This window comes from Arabidopsis lyrata (assembly GCF_000004255.2).
Source record: "Arabidopsis lyrata subsp. lyrata unplaced genomic scaffold ARALYscaffold_3, whole genome shotgun sequence".
NCBI classification, from domain to species: Eukaryota; Viridiplantae; Streptophyta; class Magnoliopsida; order Brassicales; family Brassicaceae; genus Arabidopsis; species Arabidopsis lyrata.
The window spans coordinates 4,652,761-4,668,992 of record NW_003302553.1 but is presented as its reverse complement, the minus strand read 5'-3'; the positions used below and the strand labels follow the sequence as shown (position 1 = coordinate 4,668,992).

The window sequence follows — 16,232 nt, the reverse complement described above, 5'->3', positions numbered from 1 at the left end:
TATTATCCAGCCATACTTAAGAGAATTGCAAAATCAAAATCAGCCATTAATATTGTACGTTGTTCAAGGATTGACCAGGTAGTAATATAAAGTAGTGCTGTGAATTTTAGTTGAGGTTCGATTTACGTATTTTTTGTATGATCTCTATCATATCATTTTTTTTTTGGTGAAAGTTTCATTGGTTCTTACTCACTTTTCTTTTCATATGAAAAGCCAATCTAAATGCACTAACTCTATAGTCAATTAGAAGGTAGAACAATATAGTAAACGTACACTTAAAACGCAGGATAGAATTTTGGATTTCAAACGGATAACAAATTGCTTTTGTGTGTATCGCACATTCGCACTAAAGCCAATCCAAACGGCATTAAACACCTTTACTTTTTCTTGTATCCTTTTTTTCTTTGGCTTTTTAGAAACGTTTTCGAAATTGAAAAGCCAAAGTTCAGAAAATAAAAGTTGAATTGTCAAAAAAATAGATTTTTTCCAATGTACTTATATATATCTGAGTTTAAATGAAGGCATTTGTAGTCACCACCAATCTTTTTTCTTTTTTTTTTGAGCAAAAGACACCACCAATCTAAATAATGTAAAAGTATAGATAATATGTTTTTTGTTCGGTTCTTGTAGTTTAAATTTGGTTGATCATTCAGAGATATTACTAAAAGTTCAAAATCTAGCCAAAATTATTATCTTTGTTTATCACTTTTGGTAAAGGTTTCTTTCTCTCAATTTTTTTTCTAGTAAGCCTATTGTTTTTTCATTTGTCATGAGTCAGGACTCATGCATGTCCTGTAATTCTCTGTCTAGTCATTTTTATATGTGCAGTAATTATTGTAGTATGGTATCTTCTTTTTCAATTTTCTTGAAAGCCATCGCACCATTTTGCATTGTGTTCTTTCTGTTGCATGGTTAAGATCAACTATGTAATCATACAAATACAAAACACAAAAACAATCAACTTAAAATTAAACGGAAATCAAACACAAGGAAAATCGAGTTCCCATAACAGTTTGGTTCATTTAGGTAACAACAACGCAACTTATAACCAAAAGTAGTTTCAATGAACCAAACCAAATAAAAATAAGTTTGTTTCTACGTACATTCAAAATCCAAGAAACCAAAACGCAACCATCCCTCCCTCTTTTACATCATCATCATCATCTTCTTAGCGTCGTCATCTCCACGACTGAACACATTACGTCCTATTTTTAATATGTACGTAGAACCTAACTTATATACGTAGAATTAGAATATATGAGGTCTTGGTGAATATCAAAATTGCCGGAAAAAAATGACGACAAAGTTAAAAACAAGAAAAAATAATTCCGACAAAACCCATAGATAATTACGAAACTGTTCCACCTAATCTGTAAAACCACTGGAATTAAGCAAAAAATGTTAACACATCTGAGAGCCTTGGAAATTGAAACAACAGTTTCTGTTTCTGCTGTTGACGTCATAAACATCAATGACGTCATCCATATCCCGACCAGGAGATGGCGAAGGAGTGAAGTAAGGAGGTGAGTCGCACGGCGTCAAGAACGGAGTTGGATCGCCGGAATATTCCACCGGAATGTCAACTCGGAGTTCGCCGTCATTATCCTCCTTCGCAGAGACCACATCATCATCTTCATCTTCCAGTTCCAAATCCTCTTCCTCGATTGTGAAGAGAAGCCTCGACACTCGCCACTTGTCCACCGCAAACAAATCCTCTTCCGGCGCCGCCGCAGCAACAACATCCTCCTCCATCTGTACAGAAACAATTCCGGTACTTGGCTCAATACGAGAGTGGTGGTTCTTCTTGCAACACATCAAGAATTGGAAAATAACCTCTTTACTTGCCGGAGACGGTAAAGATCCGGTGCGGCGACAAAAGATGTAAGAGAGCTCGGCGAGGAGAACGAGGAGGAAGAAGAGTAACACGGCGAGAAGTACGGCGCCGGAGTTGGTGAGGGCATGCATTGTTTAAGAAGAGTGTGCAAAAATTGTGACCGGGTCGTAGTGTAGTTAAAGCAGAGAGTTGACCGGCGTTTACCAGTTACCGGTTACCGGAGGAGGTTGGGTTGATGATGATGATTAATGATGTTGGCAGGGGGACACATGAGCAACTTTTTTACAGGTAGCATCAGCTTTTTTAAGGATCATAATTATCATATACACATTAACGAAAAGAGAAATGATAGTTTATAGTTTGTGTCCTTTTGCTTTTTTACATGTCTTTAATTGTGGTATGTATGTGTTTGGAAAATATAGAGTATTTCATAAATTGATTTCTCAATTATATAAACTGCTCTGTTATGCCAAAGAAGATCACAAAATGGTCTTCTTGATTTTTACCATTAATATGTCTAATGTATGTGCATAGGTATATGGACATCTGAATATGAATGTGTAGGCGTAACACAATAAGACTTCCATTAACGGAAAAAGTTTTATTATAATTTGGGGACAAAGTGAGAATCAAACAAAGGATTGTTTTAGCGTACAAGAAAAAAAACTCTGCTCAGATATAACAAAGATTGTACCTTCTTGCTATCATAGTAGAGTTTCTAAATAGCTGAGAAGTACTCTTTGCTGAGTTTCGGGTCAGGTTTCATTGACTTCTCACCCGGCTTCCATCCCGCTGGGCAGACCTCATCCGGGTTTTCTTGGATGTACTGTAATGCCTGCAACATTGAGAATACATTTAAGTAAACCGCAATTGGAGCGTTTTCGGAGTTCGTAATTTCTTTGTTTCTATTACCTGGAGGGTTCTCATTGTCTCATCAACGCTTCGGCCAATACCAAGATTGTTGATGGTGGAATGTTGGATCACTCCTTCCTTGTCAATTATGAAGAGCCCTCTCAGTGCTATTCCCTGTTCTTACACAAACGAAGTTCTTGTCTCTATTTATCTCAAACACTTCGAAAGTAAGGTAGCCAACATCTAAAGGATAACAATTACCTGATCATGGATGAGCACTCCAAAAGATTTTGAGATTGATTTAGTGACATCTGAAATAAGGGGATAGTTCAGATCACCAAGCCCTCCCGATTTCCTGTCTGTTTGGACCCATGCAAGGTGAGAGAACTACGTGGACACACACAAGTAATGATGAGTCAAACAATTTGCAAACAGGTAAGAACATGGTGATGTCAACCAAGGATGAGAAACTGAGTAAAATAAGATAGTAATTGTATAGTTATACTTACCACACTATCGACAGAAACACCTAATATTTCGGTGTTCAACTTCTCAAATTCTGAATGCCGGTCACTGAAGGCAGTAATCTCTAGAAGACATAAGAAAAACAGAAAAGAGATTAGGACGCAGCGACCCTCAGACATTCAATTTTGATCAACTTCTCGAGCGATTTTAACCTGTTGGGCAGACGAAAGTGAAGTCCAATGGGTAGAAAAAGAGAATCACATACTTCTTTCCAATGTACTCAGAGAGCTTAACCTGAAACCATACATTCATCAGTTACCACTTAGTTTCGAGAAGAATAAGAAACATACTAGTCATTTAGCTTCAAACCTAAATTGATGTCTCAGATTAACTAGAAGCAGCAGCAGCTATGATTAACATTTGCTATAAGTAAACTAGTCAATATAGAAAAAGAAGCTTCTTTAGAGATGATACCTTGATGAACTCCTGATCAAACACAGCCTCTGCCTCGAAATCAGGCGCCTTGTTTCCAACCAGTGGAAGATCATCCTATAAACACAAAAGTAAAGCTCGTTTACACATCAAATACAAGGAGCAGGATCAGTCAAATCAACAATCAGACCAAAACTACATAGGACTCCTCTTACAGACTAAAATCAGTCAACGAGTATAGCTCAAATGTCACTCAATTAACAACCCCAAAAGAAAATGTCACTCAAATTTCCGAATTTTTAGAGTAATCTGCAGAAACCTATAAATCGATAATTATTTATAGGGCTAACAAGTAGGAAGAGAGTGAATTCTATAACAGGCTAATGAATTCAGATTCCAATGAGACAGAATAAGAAAAGTATCGACATTGAGATAAACTTACGGCCTGGGCTTTGACAGCAAAGCTCCGGCGAGAAGTGGAGCTGAGGGAAGAGCGTTGAGCGAAGCCGGAGCGGAGAGAAGCAGATGCGGAAGGAGAGGAAAGGGTTGGAAGGAAAGAAACAGATGGAGAGGAAAGTGAAGACTTTGCTGGAAAAACCCTAGAAGATGGAGAAGATATGAGAGTAGTTGAAGAAGCTAGAGACGCCATTGATGATACACACTTTGTGACTCTCTATCTGAGCAACAAAAGACTTATCTATCTGTCAATCACCTCTCTTTGTAGTGGAAGTATGAGGTGGAGATAAGCCCAACGACCCCTAAACTCATTAAACGACGTCGCGTGACCCAAAACGATGTCGCATTACGAATGCTGAAAACTATGCGACTTCTTCTTCTACATTCGGTAACTCCGCCTCTCGGATACTTTCTTCCTCCGATCGGCGGTTCGATTCTCCAAAGTATCTACTACTCCTGCTGTTTCAGGTGCATTGTTGTGCTCTCTATACTTGGTTTACTGTAAACAGCTTTTGAGTGTTTCAACATGCTTCTTCTTCACTCATTTTAGTGTACAAAGTTTTGATTTTTAACGGTTTCTCTGTTTCGTCTTCAAGTTAATTTCTCTCAGTACTGTATCTCATTGATTCTCTCGATCTTCTTCTTTTTTAAATGTTGCCAGTTCTGGGAGAATATATAGGTTGAATCGCGTGACCGCAAATATGGAGACTCAAAACAAATTGATGAATGAAGCTAAAAGACATGTTGATTCCAGATTGTGCAGAGTTTCTGGGTATTGTTACTTTAATCTTTTACGAAAAAGTTTTCTAATTTCTTTGACTATAGTTACACTTTTTTCTTTTTTGGATTTGTGATCAAAGTTTGATGACGGAGATAATGGAAATTCAAGCTGAGAATCCCACATTCTATGTATTGTTTATTCCGGGAAATCCAGGTTTCGTTAATGATCATTATTATGCTCAATACGCGTTTGCAATGCATGCACATGTATATACTAGTATGATTCATACATTGGTTTGTAATTTTTCAGGAGTTGTGTCATTTTACAAGGAGTTTTTGGAATCTTTATACGAGTTTCTTGATGGAAATGCTTCTGTAATTGGTATGGCTGCTCTAGTTTTCGAGTGTTCCTTCTTTGTGTCCTTGTGATGGAAGCTGTTTCTTTCTGAGTTTGAGTTTGTTCTTCTGATCATTAATGGTGGACTGGTTTGTTTTGTTTGACTAGCTATTGGACAAATATCTCACACGAGCAAGGTACTCAAACTTTGATTCGGATCATACCGTGTGTATATTTTGATGGTTGCAGTTATACTCTTCATTTGTATCTTAATTTGTGTTCTGAGTTTGATAGCTCAATTTGTGCTTTCATGTTACTTGATTATTTACATTCTTTTGTTTCCCTTTCAGGACTGGGAATCTGGGAGGCTATTTTCATTTCAAGAACAAATCGATCATAAGGTAATAATAATTGTTGAAAAGGAAATCATTTTTCTTCATTGCTCTTGAATTTGAAAGGCATCAAGTACTTGTGTTGTTTATCCCTTGAAGTTAAGATCTTAATCTGCTAGGTATCATGCAGATTGATTTTATCAGACAGGAGTTGGAGAGTGTGAAACTTCCAATAATATTGGTAAGACTTATTGTGCCATGCATAAAATGGGTTACATAACATGTTTCCTTTTGACATATTGCTTCTTATGATCAAATATATGCGTCCATTCATTGATGGTTTTGCAAATTTTCATGATAATTTACAACTTCAATTTTCATTGATCTTGATAGGTTGGGCATTCTATTGGGTCTTATATATCCCTTGAAATGTTGAGGAAGTTCTCGGAGAAGGTATCGACGGATTTTTCTGAGTAATACTTTCTCTGTCATAATTTCTCTCTATGCTATGCGATCGTTTATATTCTCTGGAGTGCTTTGCAGGTGGTATATTGCATTGGCCTATATCCATTTTTGACTTTGAACCAACAATCAACAAAGCAATCATTAATTGGGAAACTTGCAGCGTAAGCTTTCGTTCTCGTTCTGTTATGAACCCACGATTTGAAAGAACCAGCCCAATCATCCTTAATTAGAATGTTATGAAAACATGCTGCTCTCTCTCTCTCTCTGCTTCTGCTAATACTCAGAGATCAATAAGAAATTGTTGAAATTCAGGTCTTCTATTCTGTCAGCTACCGCAAGTTTTCTGATTGCATCGCTGAGACTTTTACCTATGTCAGCTGCACGGCTGCTTGTATCCAAATCCATTGGAGCTTCATGGTCTGATACTGCTGTTCAAGCTACCTGCACTCACTTGAGACAGGTATTAATTTTCTTGTTTCCATATTCACTGATTTTCTTGGGTTTCTCACACTTGAACCTAGTTGTCTAATTCCTTGAAGATGGCCATTGCATCTTCTTTTATCGATACTTTTATGTTCTTATTCCTAATAACTATTCAGAGGAGATAACTTCATCTGATGCTTGTTCTGTGTTAAAATTTTCTTTCCTTGCAGTATCACACCATGCGCAATGTCCTCTTCATGGCAAAGTCAGAGTTTAGAGAGGTACTCTTCGTTGGACAATGTGTCGTATAGAGTTTAGAGAGTCTCATTTTGAATTGGATGCAAAGTGTTTACTGGCAAGCTCCAAAACATGATCAAGCTTACACTATAGTTAATCCCCAACAAAGCATTTTAGGTGACTCGATGTTTCATCTTTGGCATATAAGCTTGCAGCTGAGCCAGATTGGGATTTTATGAGAGAAAACCAGAGCAAGCTTGCATTTCTATTTGGCATTGATGATCATTGGGGTCCACTGCAACTCTTTGAAGAGGTTAGTTAGTTTCCCTTCTCCAAAATGCATTTTCTGACGATAGTAGGAAGGTCTCTCAAAGAATCTCCATTGTCCAGATTTCGAAGCAGGCTCCAGGTACATCCTTGGCTATTGAGAGGGAAGGTCACACGCACGGATTCTGCTGCACTGTGGCTGGCTCAGCATGGGTAGCGCAGCACGTAGCCACTCTGATCAAGAACCGGTTTTCACAGCTTCAGTAAAGTACATTCCCCTTTCTCTTCCTTCCAACACAATAACTTATTGTCAATAAGTGTCTACCATCAAAATGTTTGTTTTACTGAAACAGAGTAGTTTAATAGTAATTGTCAGGGAGATGGTTATGTAAAAATGTTTGGTTATCAGGTCTCGTTACCATGAAATTTTAGGAGATTATTGCAGAACAATCTCAACTATTTTCAAATCTTAATTGTTGGTCCTAGTTACGTAAACTATAAACCAAAATTTCTAGATTTTTCCTGGGAAAAAAAAGAAGTATTAAATGGATATTGACTCTTAACAAACAGAAAATGAGGCTTTGAAGAATGAGATTGCTTAAATATGAAGGCTGCAACAGAAAGGTGACATTTAGTGAATGTTTTTAACGATGAGAAAAAAATAGAGTTGAGAAGATAATAATAAGAAAGAAAAAGAAGAGATAACTCAAAAAGAAAAGTAAATTAACTAATTGTAGTATCACCATTTTATTTATTTCTTTGACAAAAAGGAGAATTAATAACATCTTATTGAAGGTGGAATTAAATTCGTATTTATCATTCTTACGTAACGCTCATAATTCTCAACTGTCTCAATTACTATTGCATTTATATTTGATTTAAATGATTTCATTACCTTTAAATCTATTGAACCTATCTGAACTACCTCCTCTTCAATTTTAACCAACTTTCACCCCTAGCAAGCACTATGAAATAAATAAAATAGATTTTCTAAATTTATCATATAGATTTTTCAGTGTTTTTTCTTTGCCATTTACCTTAGAACACAACAGCTCCAAGTTTTTTTTCTGTCACCGACAAATAATGCAATTTTCAAGAAAAGAATCTTGTTAGTTTTAGATCCGGAACTAGTTTTTGGTATCATTTGTGAAGGTTCCATAAAACGTAAACCATCCCTATGCAACAAAATAAAAAGATCATGACTTATATTTGTGGTGGTTCCATAAACCGTAAACCATCTATGGTCCTACTGAATATAAGACTTTTTGAGTTGTGGGGGAGTCAAATATTGGTACACAAACTCAAAGACTTTTATTTAGTAGGACCATAGAGACCAAAGTTGTTTCATCTGGATCCTAGTCCAAAATTATTCCTTTGCTCCTTGGACAACCAAAACACTTAAACAACATTTCTTGCTAGATAATAGATTATTTGACTACCTCTTGGAGTTTATCTCTAACCATTTGCAATTTTAATCTCCTTTTCTATGTGTCTGCCTTGTTTAAGTGAATCTCTAACTTTTCGTTTACTTTTTATATTTTAATACACTATAAACCATTGTGATTTTTTAGAAAATAAAGACAAAGTAATCAAGAAACAGAGAATATTGAGAAACAAAAGTGTCTATTTTTTTTTACGCTTAAGAGTCTTAGATAATCCGAAAAACTTCTAGACATGTGAGGAACAGATGATTATAGAAACAGAGGGATCAGAGACAGGGTATTGTAATTTCACATCTCCACTTGCATAAAGAGTCGTTGATCAAGATTTCTAGTGAAAGAAACCCGTTTTCCTCTAAGATGGTTACCGGAAAAGCTGAACTGTAATAACTCCATAGTAAAAAAGTAAATATGGAAACTAAACAACAACACATGTTTATCATACTAAGCATCGCCAGTTATAAAAAAAATAATCATTCTTCCATTTTAAGCAAAGTTAGTGCTAGTGGCGCTCCACTTCAAGTTTAGTCTAAAAGTGGAGCGTGATTAGCACTACTCTAAAGACAAAACAACTAAAGAGATAAATCAAAGGAGAAACCAAAAAAGTACTGTTGGATTAGTTTAGATTTCGGTTTAAGATCCCTCGATTACATACAAAAAAAAACGCGGTTGGATCATTAATAAATTCAGTTCCACCAGGTCTTCTTGTTGCGTCTGGTGTTGGCAGCGGTAGCGGTTGTAGCGGCAAAAGCGTTTTCTTGAAGGAAATCAAGAAGAACGGTGCTTTTGCATTTAGGACATTTAGGGTCATCATCAGAAAGCATAACGTACATAAGGCAACGAGGGCAACCTACAAGAACCATTGAGGTTATTGCCTCGTTCTCCTCCTGGTTCGTTTCAGAAGAAACGCATGAGGTCGGTGAAGTCGTGTTGGATCGGTTTGGAGATCGAACAAGACTCATCTGGCTGGCTTGAGAAGGAGGCGGCGAAAGGTTTAGCCTCAGCTCGAGCTTAGAGCCGTTCTTGTTCCTCCGGCTCATCTCTCTCTTTCTCTCTATGTGGATTGAGAAAGAGGTTTTGGTTTTATTGAGAAAGTCGTCTTCTTGTTGGTTATGCTTATGCCATTTTATAAAACAAACACACATAAAGTTGGTTAGAGGGAGAGAGAGAGAGATATTCCATTAAGGCCTAATTTAATTATAATAGGTGAAATATAAAAATAATATTACAACGATAATAGTAGCTACAGAGACTAGTCTTTAACTGCTAACAATTATTTTTGCTTAACAAGAAACAATTCTTTTTTTTTTTAATGTCAATGCTGACATGTAGTTTTAAAGTATATAAATGTGAGCTCGGTGAAGTCGTGTGGATTTTTTCTCTTTTTTTGAACATCACAAATACTATAGAGATTTAAATTTGAATGAAAGCAAACATAAGGTAAAAAATTCACAAGTACGATAAATTATTTTTTAATATGATTGACAATGGGTTTTAACTTTTAAAACTGAAAGTAACAGTACTTAAAGTCTTTACTTGCTCTCGACAATCTTCATTGACACGGAACTAGTCGAGCAATAATATACGTGCTAGATTTGTAGACGTAAATCATTCATTCTAATTTCTAATCATACAATATAGTACAGTCTCAAGTTATCTCAGCTTACTTTTGCTTCAATTGGCTATATTTGCAAATGCTTTAACTGTTATTCCATTTTGTTGTTATTTTTTGGTAGCTATGTTATCTTTGAAATATATATACAATGATTTACGTTCATGTATAAGTGTAAGAAAATGTGTATTAGTAATTAGTGTATGTATATTACGGGTTTTAGTTTGTAAGATTTGCTTTCTGAAAAAAATACAAAATAGTATTTTAAATGTATTAATGAAAACAGATATACGTACATGTAAAAGGTGTCTTAATCAAAGCAGGAAAAGAATTAAATGTATATATATTAATGTTAATCACAGGATTACAAAATCTTCGAAAGAAACTTACAAGATACTAACAGAATGGCTACGTCAAAGTTAATTGTTGTGACTGCAATATCAGGTAGCTTCACACCAAAAGCAAGCTATTAATATTGCAGTGTGAGTTAATTTCCCATGTGAAGTTATTTAATGAATTTTTTTTTGTGTAAGAAGAAATTGGTAAACAAAAATTTATAATTTTTCCTATTTAAAACAATTGATAATAAAGATATAATAGTAACACGGAAGAAGTAATATCTTCCGAACTACTAGTATAATAAAAGCTGACAACCTTACAATTAATTTCATTTAATTGAAACTATGACCATGCTTGGCTGGATTTACAATTAATGTTAAGAGATAAGTATGAATGAATAACCATTATTCGGATTTGGTATCTTAAATTAATTAATAGCCGCGTAAGTGTCAACGACATGGGCAGACTAACAAAACGATTTGATTACTTTAGACATTTTTGTTTAAATAGTTTAATTATTCTCTACAGCCCCGGCCCAAAGAAAATAAAGGCCTTTGGGCCAAAACAATTTTTTTGGCCTTTTATCACTACAATTTTTTTTTGGTACTATTTTTAAATAATTTTGTGTGTTTGATTATTATTAAAAACAAATTATTTTCAAAATTTTGGCTTTCCATAGTTTTCTTTTGAAAAATCTGGGTTATATTAGTTTTTTAAAAAAATTAATATGGACTTTTTTAAAGTACTCTCTCTGTTTCAAATTATTTTGTTTCATTATATAGGATGTTTTACAAATTTCTAGACAAACTTTAAATACATTTGATTTTTATGACTCTTTGTATTCTGCAGTCTTTATTGTAATTGGTTGAAATTCTTCAATCAAATATTAAATAATACTTTTAAAATTAAAAAATAAAATTCTTAATATATGTGTTTTTAATCAAAACATCCTATATTTTGAAATAGAGGGAGTATTTTTTTTAAAATAAATTTTTTTGCCGTCGTACCCTTCCCCTGTCGGCCAGGCATGATTATCTACCTCATCACACAAAAGCTAAAGTTATAATTGTAATATGCATGTTTCTAAAGTCTTGTAGAGAAATTAACCGGATTAGTTTTGAAAATGTATCTTTGTTAATCCTATCATTTTGTAAGAATCGTTTTTACAAAGGCTAAGAAATGCAAGATCATGAAAAACATTAATGTCATCGTGAAAACTGCTTTTAAAAATTGAAAACGAAAACTAGACCACTAAAGCTTTGGGTGAGGTTTGAATACCAGATACTACCATGATATTACATCAATCAAAGTAGTATTTGTTTGTAGTATCAAAAAATCAAAACCGCACAAGTTTTACGTAAAATCGTACATTCTATGTCTAAAATCTAACACTATTAACTTAGATCAGTAATTTTTTCCGATCTTTATTTCTATAAACCAACAATAGAACTCGATATCCAGATGTTGGCTTTGGTTTCTGGAAATTTCAGATTGAATAAACCTTAGATCTTGACCTGGAATGCACGAATTCTGCTTAAGGCTTGTTCGATATTGACATCATTATGATATTACGCAGATACTACTGTGATTCATCTTCCTGATCAAGGATCAGAATATATTGTGAAACCATGTAAGATATTGTGAAATTAGGTAACAAAGAAATCAGAGCTTCGGATCCATCGACCACAGAAATCACAGTGATGAGTGTATTGGTGTTCTTCATCGTGTCTGTTTTGACGAAATAAAGAAGAAGAATGATCCTTTTATATATATGAAGCCATAATAAATATAAATAGTAGCTTTAACAAAATTACAACTTACCTTGTTCTACAAGAGCTTTCACAAGAGTTTCAGAGTCGGAGCCTCTATCAGCCACATAAATCGGAGCTTCATCGGCCACATAAATCGCAGTGACGTATTGGTGTTCTTCATTGCGTCCGTTTTGACGAAATGAGGATCCTCATTTTATATATGAAGCCCTTTATAACGAATATAAACTGCAAATTTATCAAATATATCCACTGGCTCGATTGGTTATTTATTTATTTTTCTTCAAAAAATTTCTAGTGTATTTTTTTTTTGTCAATCATCCAACACTAGTATATTATATTATATCCATTGTTTCCCTAATTTGTTGAGAAATTGGGGATTAAGAATAAAGCCCAAAATAAAAAGCCTGGCCCAATAACTGTTAGAATTAAACAGATTTTGCAAGAGACGGCGGTAAAAGAGAAGGATGGTGTTTTTTATGTCGTATCCGCCGACACGGCGGCAGTTAACGGTGTCGGTGGGTTTTTTCGCGGCGGGCGTTTCTCTCTTCGTCGCCGGAGCGTATCTCTCACTCGCCAACATCGCACCTCAACAAGCTCGCGTCAAAGCTCGGAATGATTTCGTCAAGGATCGAATCAGGAAATGGCTCGATGATTAGTGTTTTTTTTTCGGTCTTTGAAGGTGTAGGCGATCTGAAATCTCAAATGATATAAATCGAAAGATAATTTCGTGTAAATTCTTGCTCTTACATGTTTGGATCATTACCAGTTCAAATTCATGTTTTATGTCACTTACAGATGAGAGAATCACTCTTGACAAAACGAGCGAACAGAGGAAAATGTAGATGTAAATGTCTTTAGATTCTGTCATCTCTGCGCTGAAAAATGTGAATAAAATTTCCGGATCAATATTACCATCTTGATTTTCTAGCATTCTGGTTTTCGCCTTTTGAGGCATCCGATAACCGCGACTTTGAAACGGATCCACCGCGGAAGTTACTTAGTCTCGAACCCGAGACGAGATGATGATCTTTTGAAGAAGCCTTGTTTGGTTTATAAGCTTGTGTTTCATCTAAATACCCTTTAGGCTCAACCTCAATTGATCTTCCCCAATCCAATCCTCCATCTCCACTTTTTTGAAGCTTCTCGCTCTGTACAACCCAATCAACACAATCCGAAATGCTTTTTTGTAAAGAAAGGCTTTTCCTTGGCGTTGATTTTCTTCCTCTGTTTTCTTCACCATAAGGCCATTTATAGCTCTTGTTGTCTATGTTCAGTTCTATGGAATGAAGGTCGCTTTCTCCTGAATCCTCTTCATTTCCATTCTCGACTTCTCCATCTTCGATGTTGTATGATCCAAAACCGATGTGATGGTTTAAATAATCTCCAGTCTCTTCGTTCTGTAGCTGAGTCTGAGGCGGTTCACGGGTCTTCTCTTTACATCTTTTTGCTTTGAGGTAAGTTTGAAGCTGGTTCCTTAGCTTATCAACAGTTGCGTTTTTCTCCTCGAGCTGGTGTTTAGCCTCCGAGAGTTTCATCTGTACTCTCTCTTCACGCAATGCATCTGCTAACTGCAACATCTCTCTTTCCTTTTCGACTTCTTCTTTAACTTTAAATGATTCTCTCTTCAGTTCTTCAACTTCGGCTTTGTCTTCGCTTATGTCTCTTGCTAGTTCATCACATACTTTCTCGACCATCACTCTCGCTCGCTTCTCGTTCTCAATTTCTTTCACTGCTTTCATCAGAGCTGATTTTGTTTCAGCCAATTCTTTGCCCAATTTCTTGTTCAAGCTCTCAAACCGTCTCCTCAACTTCCTCTCCACTTCTAGCTCACCAGCAACAGATTCGATTGCAGCCTCAACGACTTCTTGCTCGTTGCTTTTCCACGCTGCTTTCTCTTCGGCAAAACGCTTCATCAAGTAGCTAATGTCGTTGTTTTCCGGTTTATGTTCGTGGATTAACTGATTGACCTGTAAGCGAGCTCTTTCGAGCTCAGAATGTAAAGCAGAGACCAGGGACATGCTAGAAGATGGGCGGTCGTCTTGACCCCACATTCTATTAATGATTTTGAGAAGCTCTTTCGATGTTGTGAGAGCGTTACTACAATCCTTCAACCGTGTTTTGACACCCACAGTTGACCCAGTCGGTGTCTCCACCCGTGATCGAGTCTCAATCTGCATAGGCGAAGGAAACATTTGAAATCTTTTTAAACATTGCTTTCTTGCACACATAGATTTATAAATGATGGAGGTAAATTAACTAATTATAACAGATTGAGTATATCCTAGTATCTTATAACCTTATTTGCAATGTCTCTGTGCATAACAAAACAAAGATTATGTGAATGTAGGCTTCCAAAACAACCAACAGCCTCTGGAGCCAATAATGCTCAATCATGTATTACTTTCATCCTTAATCAAATACCTAATTTGGTCTGACAAGAAGAAAGGGTTCCTCATAATGCTCAAAGAAACAGCAGCCCCAAGGGTAAAGCATAAAAATCAACTTACATCCATGAAGCTGCCATTGCTAATAGGATCCCTAGCCCCAACATTGCAGTCTCCAAGCCTAAGCTTCTGCACAGTTGATGATGCTCTTCTCTGGCGACTCCCAGTCCCTGATCTTTCCATCCTCTACAAAAATCAACAAGTTTCTCAGCTTCCCAATAACCCTAACACAGAAGTAAAGAAAGCACGAATTCTTCGCATTGTCTATTGCAAGATTTAGCTTTTATATATAGCTTCCTTAGGTCTCCATTATAAGAGAATCTAGGCCTACATTATTCACAATAAATCAACCTCTAAAAAAACAAGCAACTACCTCCATATGATGAGAAAAAAAAACTAGTAGAATTGCCCAATTATGCAACGATAATAGGCACCAACTTATAAAGAAACGCCCTTTCATATAAACATAAATGTGCGTTATAGAGCACATGACAAAAGATTCCGAAGATCAAAACAGTTTTCTATTCTTCTCTAATCCCACTCCTTAACATCAATCAGAAGCTTTACGAATAATAATCTCCCTTGATGATTAAAATACTCAATAGAGGTTGCCAAACTTTGACTAAATTCAGACCTTAGAATCGCACAAAGATTATCAATTTTATCAGTTAAAGATGAGATCTTTATAACTTCCCGAATCAATCCATAATACTATATATTATTGTTTTTCTCTCTCTCTTTTGATCGGTCAGAAATAAAGCACATGGCAGCCAGCAAGAAGTTGGAATCACAGCACATTCTCTTCTCAACCAATCATAAGAAAGCATTTTACCTCAGAGACTGGACTATGCGACGGATCAGAAAGATGAGGCGGTAGAGAACCAGAATGAACCGATGATCTCGGCGGAGGAAGCGGCGCGATTCTCTCCTTTCTACTCTTTCTAATCATTGGCACCGCCGCCTCCACCACTCTAGGTGAAGGCATCTCGTTCATCTCCCAAAGCGTCGCAGCTAACTTCCTAGCTGAAACCGGAGCAGGAGCTGATACTTTACCGGTTTTGCTCCCGCAGTGCGACGACGGAGACGCAGCGTGTAAAGCACCGGAAGCTCGTGGAGAAGGAGATCGGCCCATAAGTCTCCATGTAGGAACAGGAGTAGTGGATCCTCCTCTTTTACCAACAACAATCGCTCTTTTGAATCTATAACCTTCACGGAGAATCGAAGAAGTCGACGATGTCGGCGAAGAACAACCACGTTTCCTGATTTTGCCAAGTAGAAGTAGATTCTCTACGCTTTGATTCTGCCTCGGCATATTCAAAACTATCGTAGGTAGATCTCTGGAAAAAAAGCAGATTGAGAAAATTTCACCGATCTGTTAAAAATAAAGCAGAATTACAAAATCGAAGTTTGTAGAGTGGAGAATACTTACAGAAACTTTAAAGCATTTCTATGGCTTCTTCTTGAGGATAAAGTTGGATTGAGAAAAGTGAAGAGAATTGGGGGAATTGGGAAAGAAATGGCGGTTGCTGTGTTTTGAGGTATTTTGATCAGAGTAGTGTGTACAGAGTGTAATGTTAAAGTGTAAAGGGGAAAGATGACGGGAGTAGTGATCTTCTGTGATAAGGAACACTGTAACATGTCCACGTGGATTGGTCTGTGTGGATAACGGAAGTTGCTCCGTGATTTACACTTACAGGGTGGATAATTTGTAAACCGACTTAAACCGAAATAGTTGAATCGAAAACCGGAAATCACTTCCTTTTTTAATTATAAATCGGTCATGAAATAAAATATTTACTCAATTAT

General features: G+C 36.2%; 6 protein-coding genes across 6 annotated transcripts; 2 read left to right on the top strand and 4 right to left on the bottom strand.

The window, feature by feature from the left end:
- Positions 1–946: 946 nt before the first annotated feature.
- Positions 947–2,307, bottom strand: LOC9318807. The gene is made up of 2 exons (XM_021032658.1): positions 1,834–2,307; positions 947–1,752 (listed from the first exon to the last, which is right to left on the bottom strand). Exons 1-2 carry the CDS (start codon positions 1,963–1,965, stop codon positions 1,402–1,404), a joined length of 483 nt encoding a protein of 160 aa, XP_020888317.1. The 5' UTR covers positions 1,966–2,307; the 3' UTR covers positions 947–1,401.
- An 88-nt stretch (positions 2,308–2,395) lies between these two features.
- On the bottom strand, positions 2,396–4,373 carry LOC9320921 (2-Cys peroxiredoxin BAS1, chloroplastic). Its single transcript, XM_002882694.2, has 7 exons — positions 4,026–4,373; positions 3,626–3,700; positions 3,364–3,445; positions 3,196–3,275; positions 2,948–3,073; positions 2,747–2,860; positions 2,396–2,669 (listed from the first exon to the last, which is right to left on the bottom strand). Exons 1-7 carry the CDS (start codon positions 4,230–4,232, stop codon positions 2,553–2,555), a joined length of 801 nt encoding a protein of 266 aa, XP_002882740.1. The 5' UTR covers positions 4,233–4,373; the 3' UTR covers positions 2,396–2,552.
- A 2-nt stretch (positions 4,374–4,375) lies between these two features.
- Positions 4,376–7,315, top strand: LOC9318806 (lipid droplet-associated hydrolase). The gene is made up of 13 exons (XM_002884808.2): positions 4,376–4,507; positions 4,701–4,811; positions 4,900–4,973; positions 5,070–5,141; positions 5,265–5,293; positions 5,447–5,497; positions 5,619–5,669; positions 5,822–5,881; positions 5,972–6,054; positions 6,206–6,353; positions 6,547–6,597; positions 6,762–6,866; positions 6,944–7,315. The coding sequence occupies exons 1-13, from the start codon at positions 4,392–4,394 to the stop codon at positions 7,085–7,087; spliced, it is 1,095 nt and encodes a 364-aa protein (XP_002884854.2). The 5' UTR covers positions 4,376–4,391; the 3' UTR covers positions 7,088–7,315.
- Positions 7,316–8,474: 1,159 nt separating this feature from the next.
- On the bottom strand, positions 8,475–9,405 carry LOC9320920. Its single transcript, XM_002882693.2, has one exon. It carries the CDS (start codon positions 9,402–9,404, stop codon positions 8,946–8,948), a length of 459 nt encoding a protein of 152 aa, XP_002882739.2. The 5' UTR covers position 9,405; the 3' UTR covers positions 8,475–8,945.
- Positions 9,406–12,417: 3,012 nt separating this feature from the next.
- LOC9318805 lies at positions 12,418–12,888 on the top strand. The gene has a single exon (XM_002884807.2). The coding sequence runs from the start codon at positions 12,447–12,449 to the stop codon at positions 12,636–12,638; it is 192 nt and encodes a 63-aa protein (XP_002884853.1). The 5' UTR covers positions 12,418–12,446; the 3' UTR covers positions 12,639–12,888.
- On the bottom strand, positions 12,706–15,996 carry LOC9320919. Its single transcript, XM_021032562.1, has 4 exons — positions 15,856–15,996; positions 15,259–15,763; positions 14,490–14,612; positions 12,706–14,153 (listed from the first exon to the last, which is right to left on the bottom strand). Exons 2-4 carry the CDS (start codon positions 15,736–15,738, stop codon positions 12,891–12,893), a joined length of 1,866 nt encoding a protein of 621 aa, XP_020888221.1. The 5' UTR covers positions 15,739–15,763; positions 15,856–15,996; the 3' UTR covers positions 12,706–12,890.
- Positions 15,997–16,232: the final 236 nt, after the last annotated feature.

What these genes read in the sequence shown, in the direction of transcription:
- LOC9320921 (XM_002882694.2), bottom strand. Translation starts at nt 4,232, where the DNA reads ATGGCGTCTCTAGCTTCTTCAACTACTCTCATATCTTCTCCATCTTCT. An exon ending in TTGATCAGGAGTTCATCAAG is followed by an intron (nt 3,446 to 3,625) that starts GTATCATCTCTA and finishes GTATGGTTTCAG; the next exon opens with GTTAAGCTCTCTGAGTACAT. An exon ending in CACTTTCGTCTGCCCAACAG is followed by an intron (nt 3,276 to 3,363) that starts GTTAAAATCGCT and finishes TATGTCTTCTAG; the next exon opens with AGATTACTGCCTTCAGTGAC.
- LOC9318806 (XM_002884808.2), top strand. Translation starts at nt 4,392, where the DNA reads ATGCTGAAAACTATGCGACTTCTTCTTCTACATTCGGTAACTCCGCCT. An exon ending in TTAATTGGGAAACTTGCAGC is followed by an intron (nt 6,055 to 6,205) that starts GTAAGCTTTCGT and finishes GTTGAAATTCAG; the next exon opens with GTCTTCTATTCTGTCAGCTA. An exon ending in CCTGCACTCACTTGAGACAG is followed by an intron (nt 6,354 to 6,546) that starts GTATTAATTTTC and finishes CTTTCCTTGCAG; the next exon opens with TATCACACCATGCGCAATGT.
- LOC9318807 (XM_021032658.1), bottom strand. Translation starts at nt 1,965, where the DNA reads ATGCATGCCCTCACCAACTCCGGCGCCGTACTTCTCGCCGTGTTACTC. An exon ending in CGTCTCCGGCAAGTAAAGAG is followed by an intron (nt 1,753 to 1,833) that starts GTTATTTTCCAA and finishes GTTTCTGTACAG; the next exon opens with ATGGAGGAGGATGTTGTTGC.
- LOC9320920 (XM_002882693.2), bottom strand. Translation starts at nt 9,404, where the DNA reads ATGTGTGTTTGTTTTATAAAATGGCATAAGCATAACCAACAAGAAGAC.
- LOC9320919 (XM_021032562.1), bottom strand. Translation starts at nt 15,738, where the DNA reads ATGCCGAGGCAGAATCAAAGCGTAGAGAATCTACTTCTACTTGGCAAA. An exon ending in CGCATAGTCCAGTCTCTGAG is followed by an intron (nt 14,613 to 15,258) that starts GTAAAATGCTTT and finishes TGATTTTTGTAG; the next exon opens with AGGATGGAAAGATCAGGGAC. An exon ending in GCAATGGCAGCTTCATGGAT is followed by an intron (nt 14,154 to 14,489) that starts GTAAGTTGATTT and finishes TCGCCTATGCAG; the next exon opens with ATTGAGACTCGATCACGGGT.
- LOC9318805 (XM_002884807.2), top strand. Translation starts at nt 12,447, where the DNA reads ATGGTGTTTTTTATGTCGTATCCGCCGACACGGCGGCAGTTAACGGTG.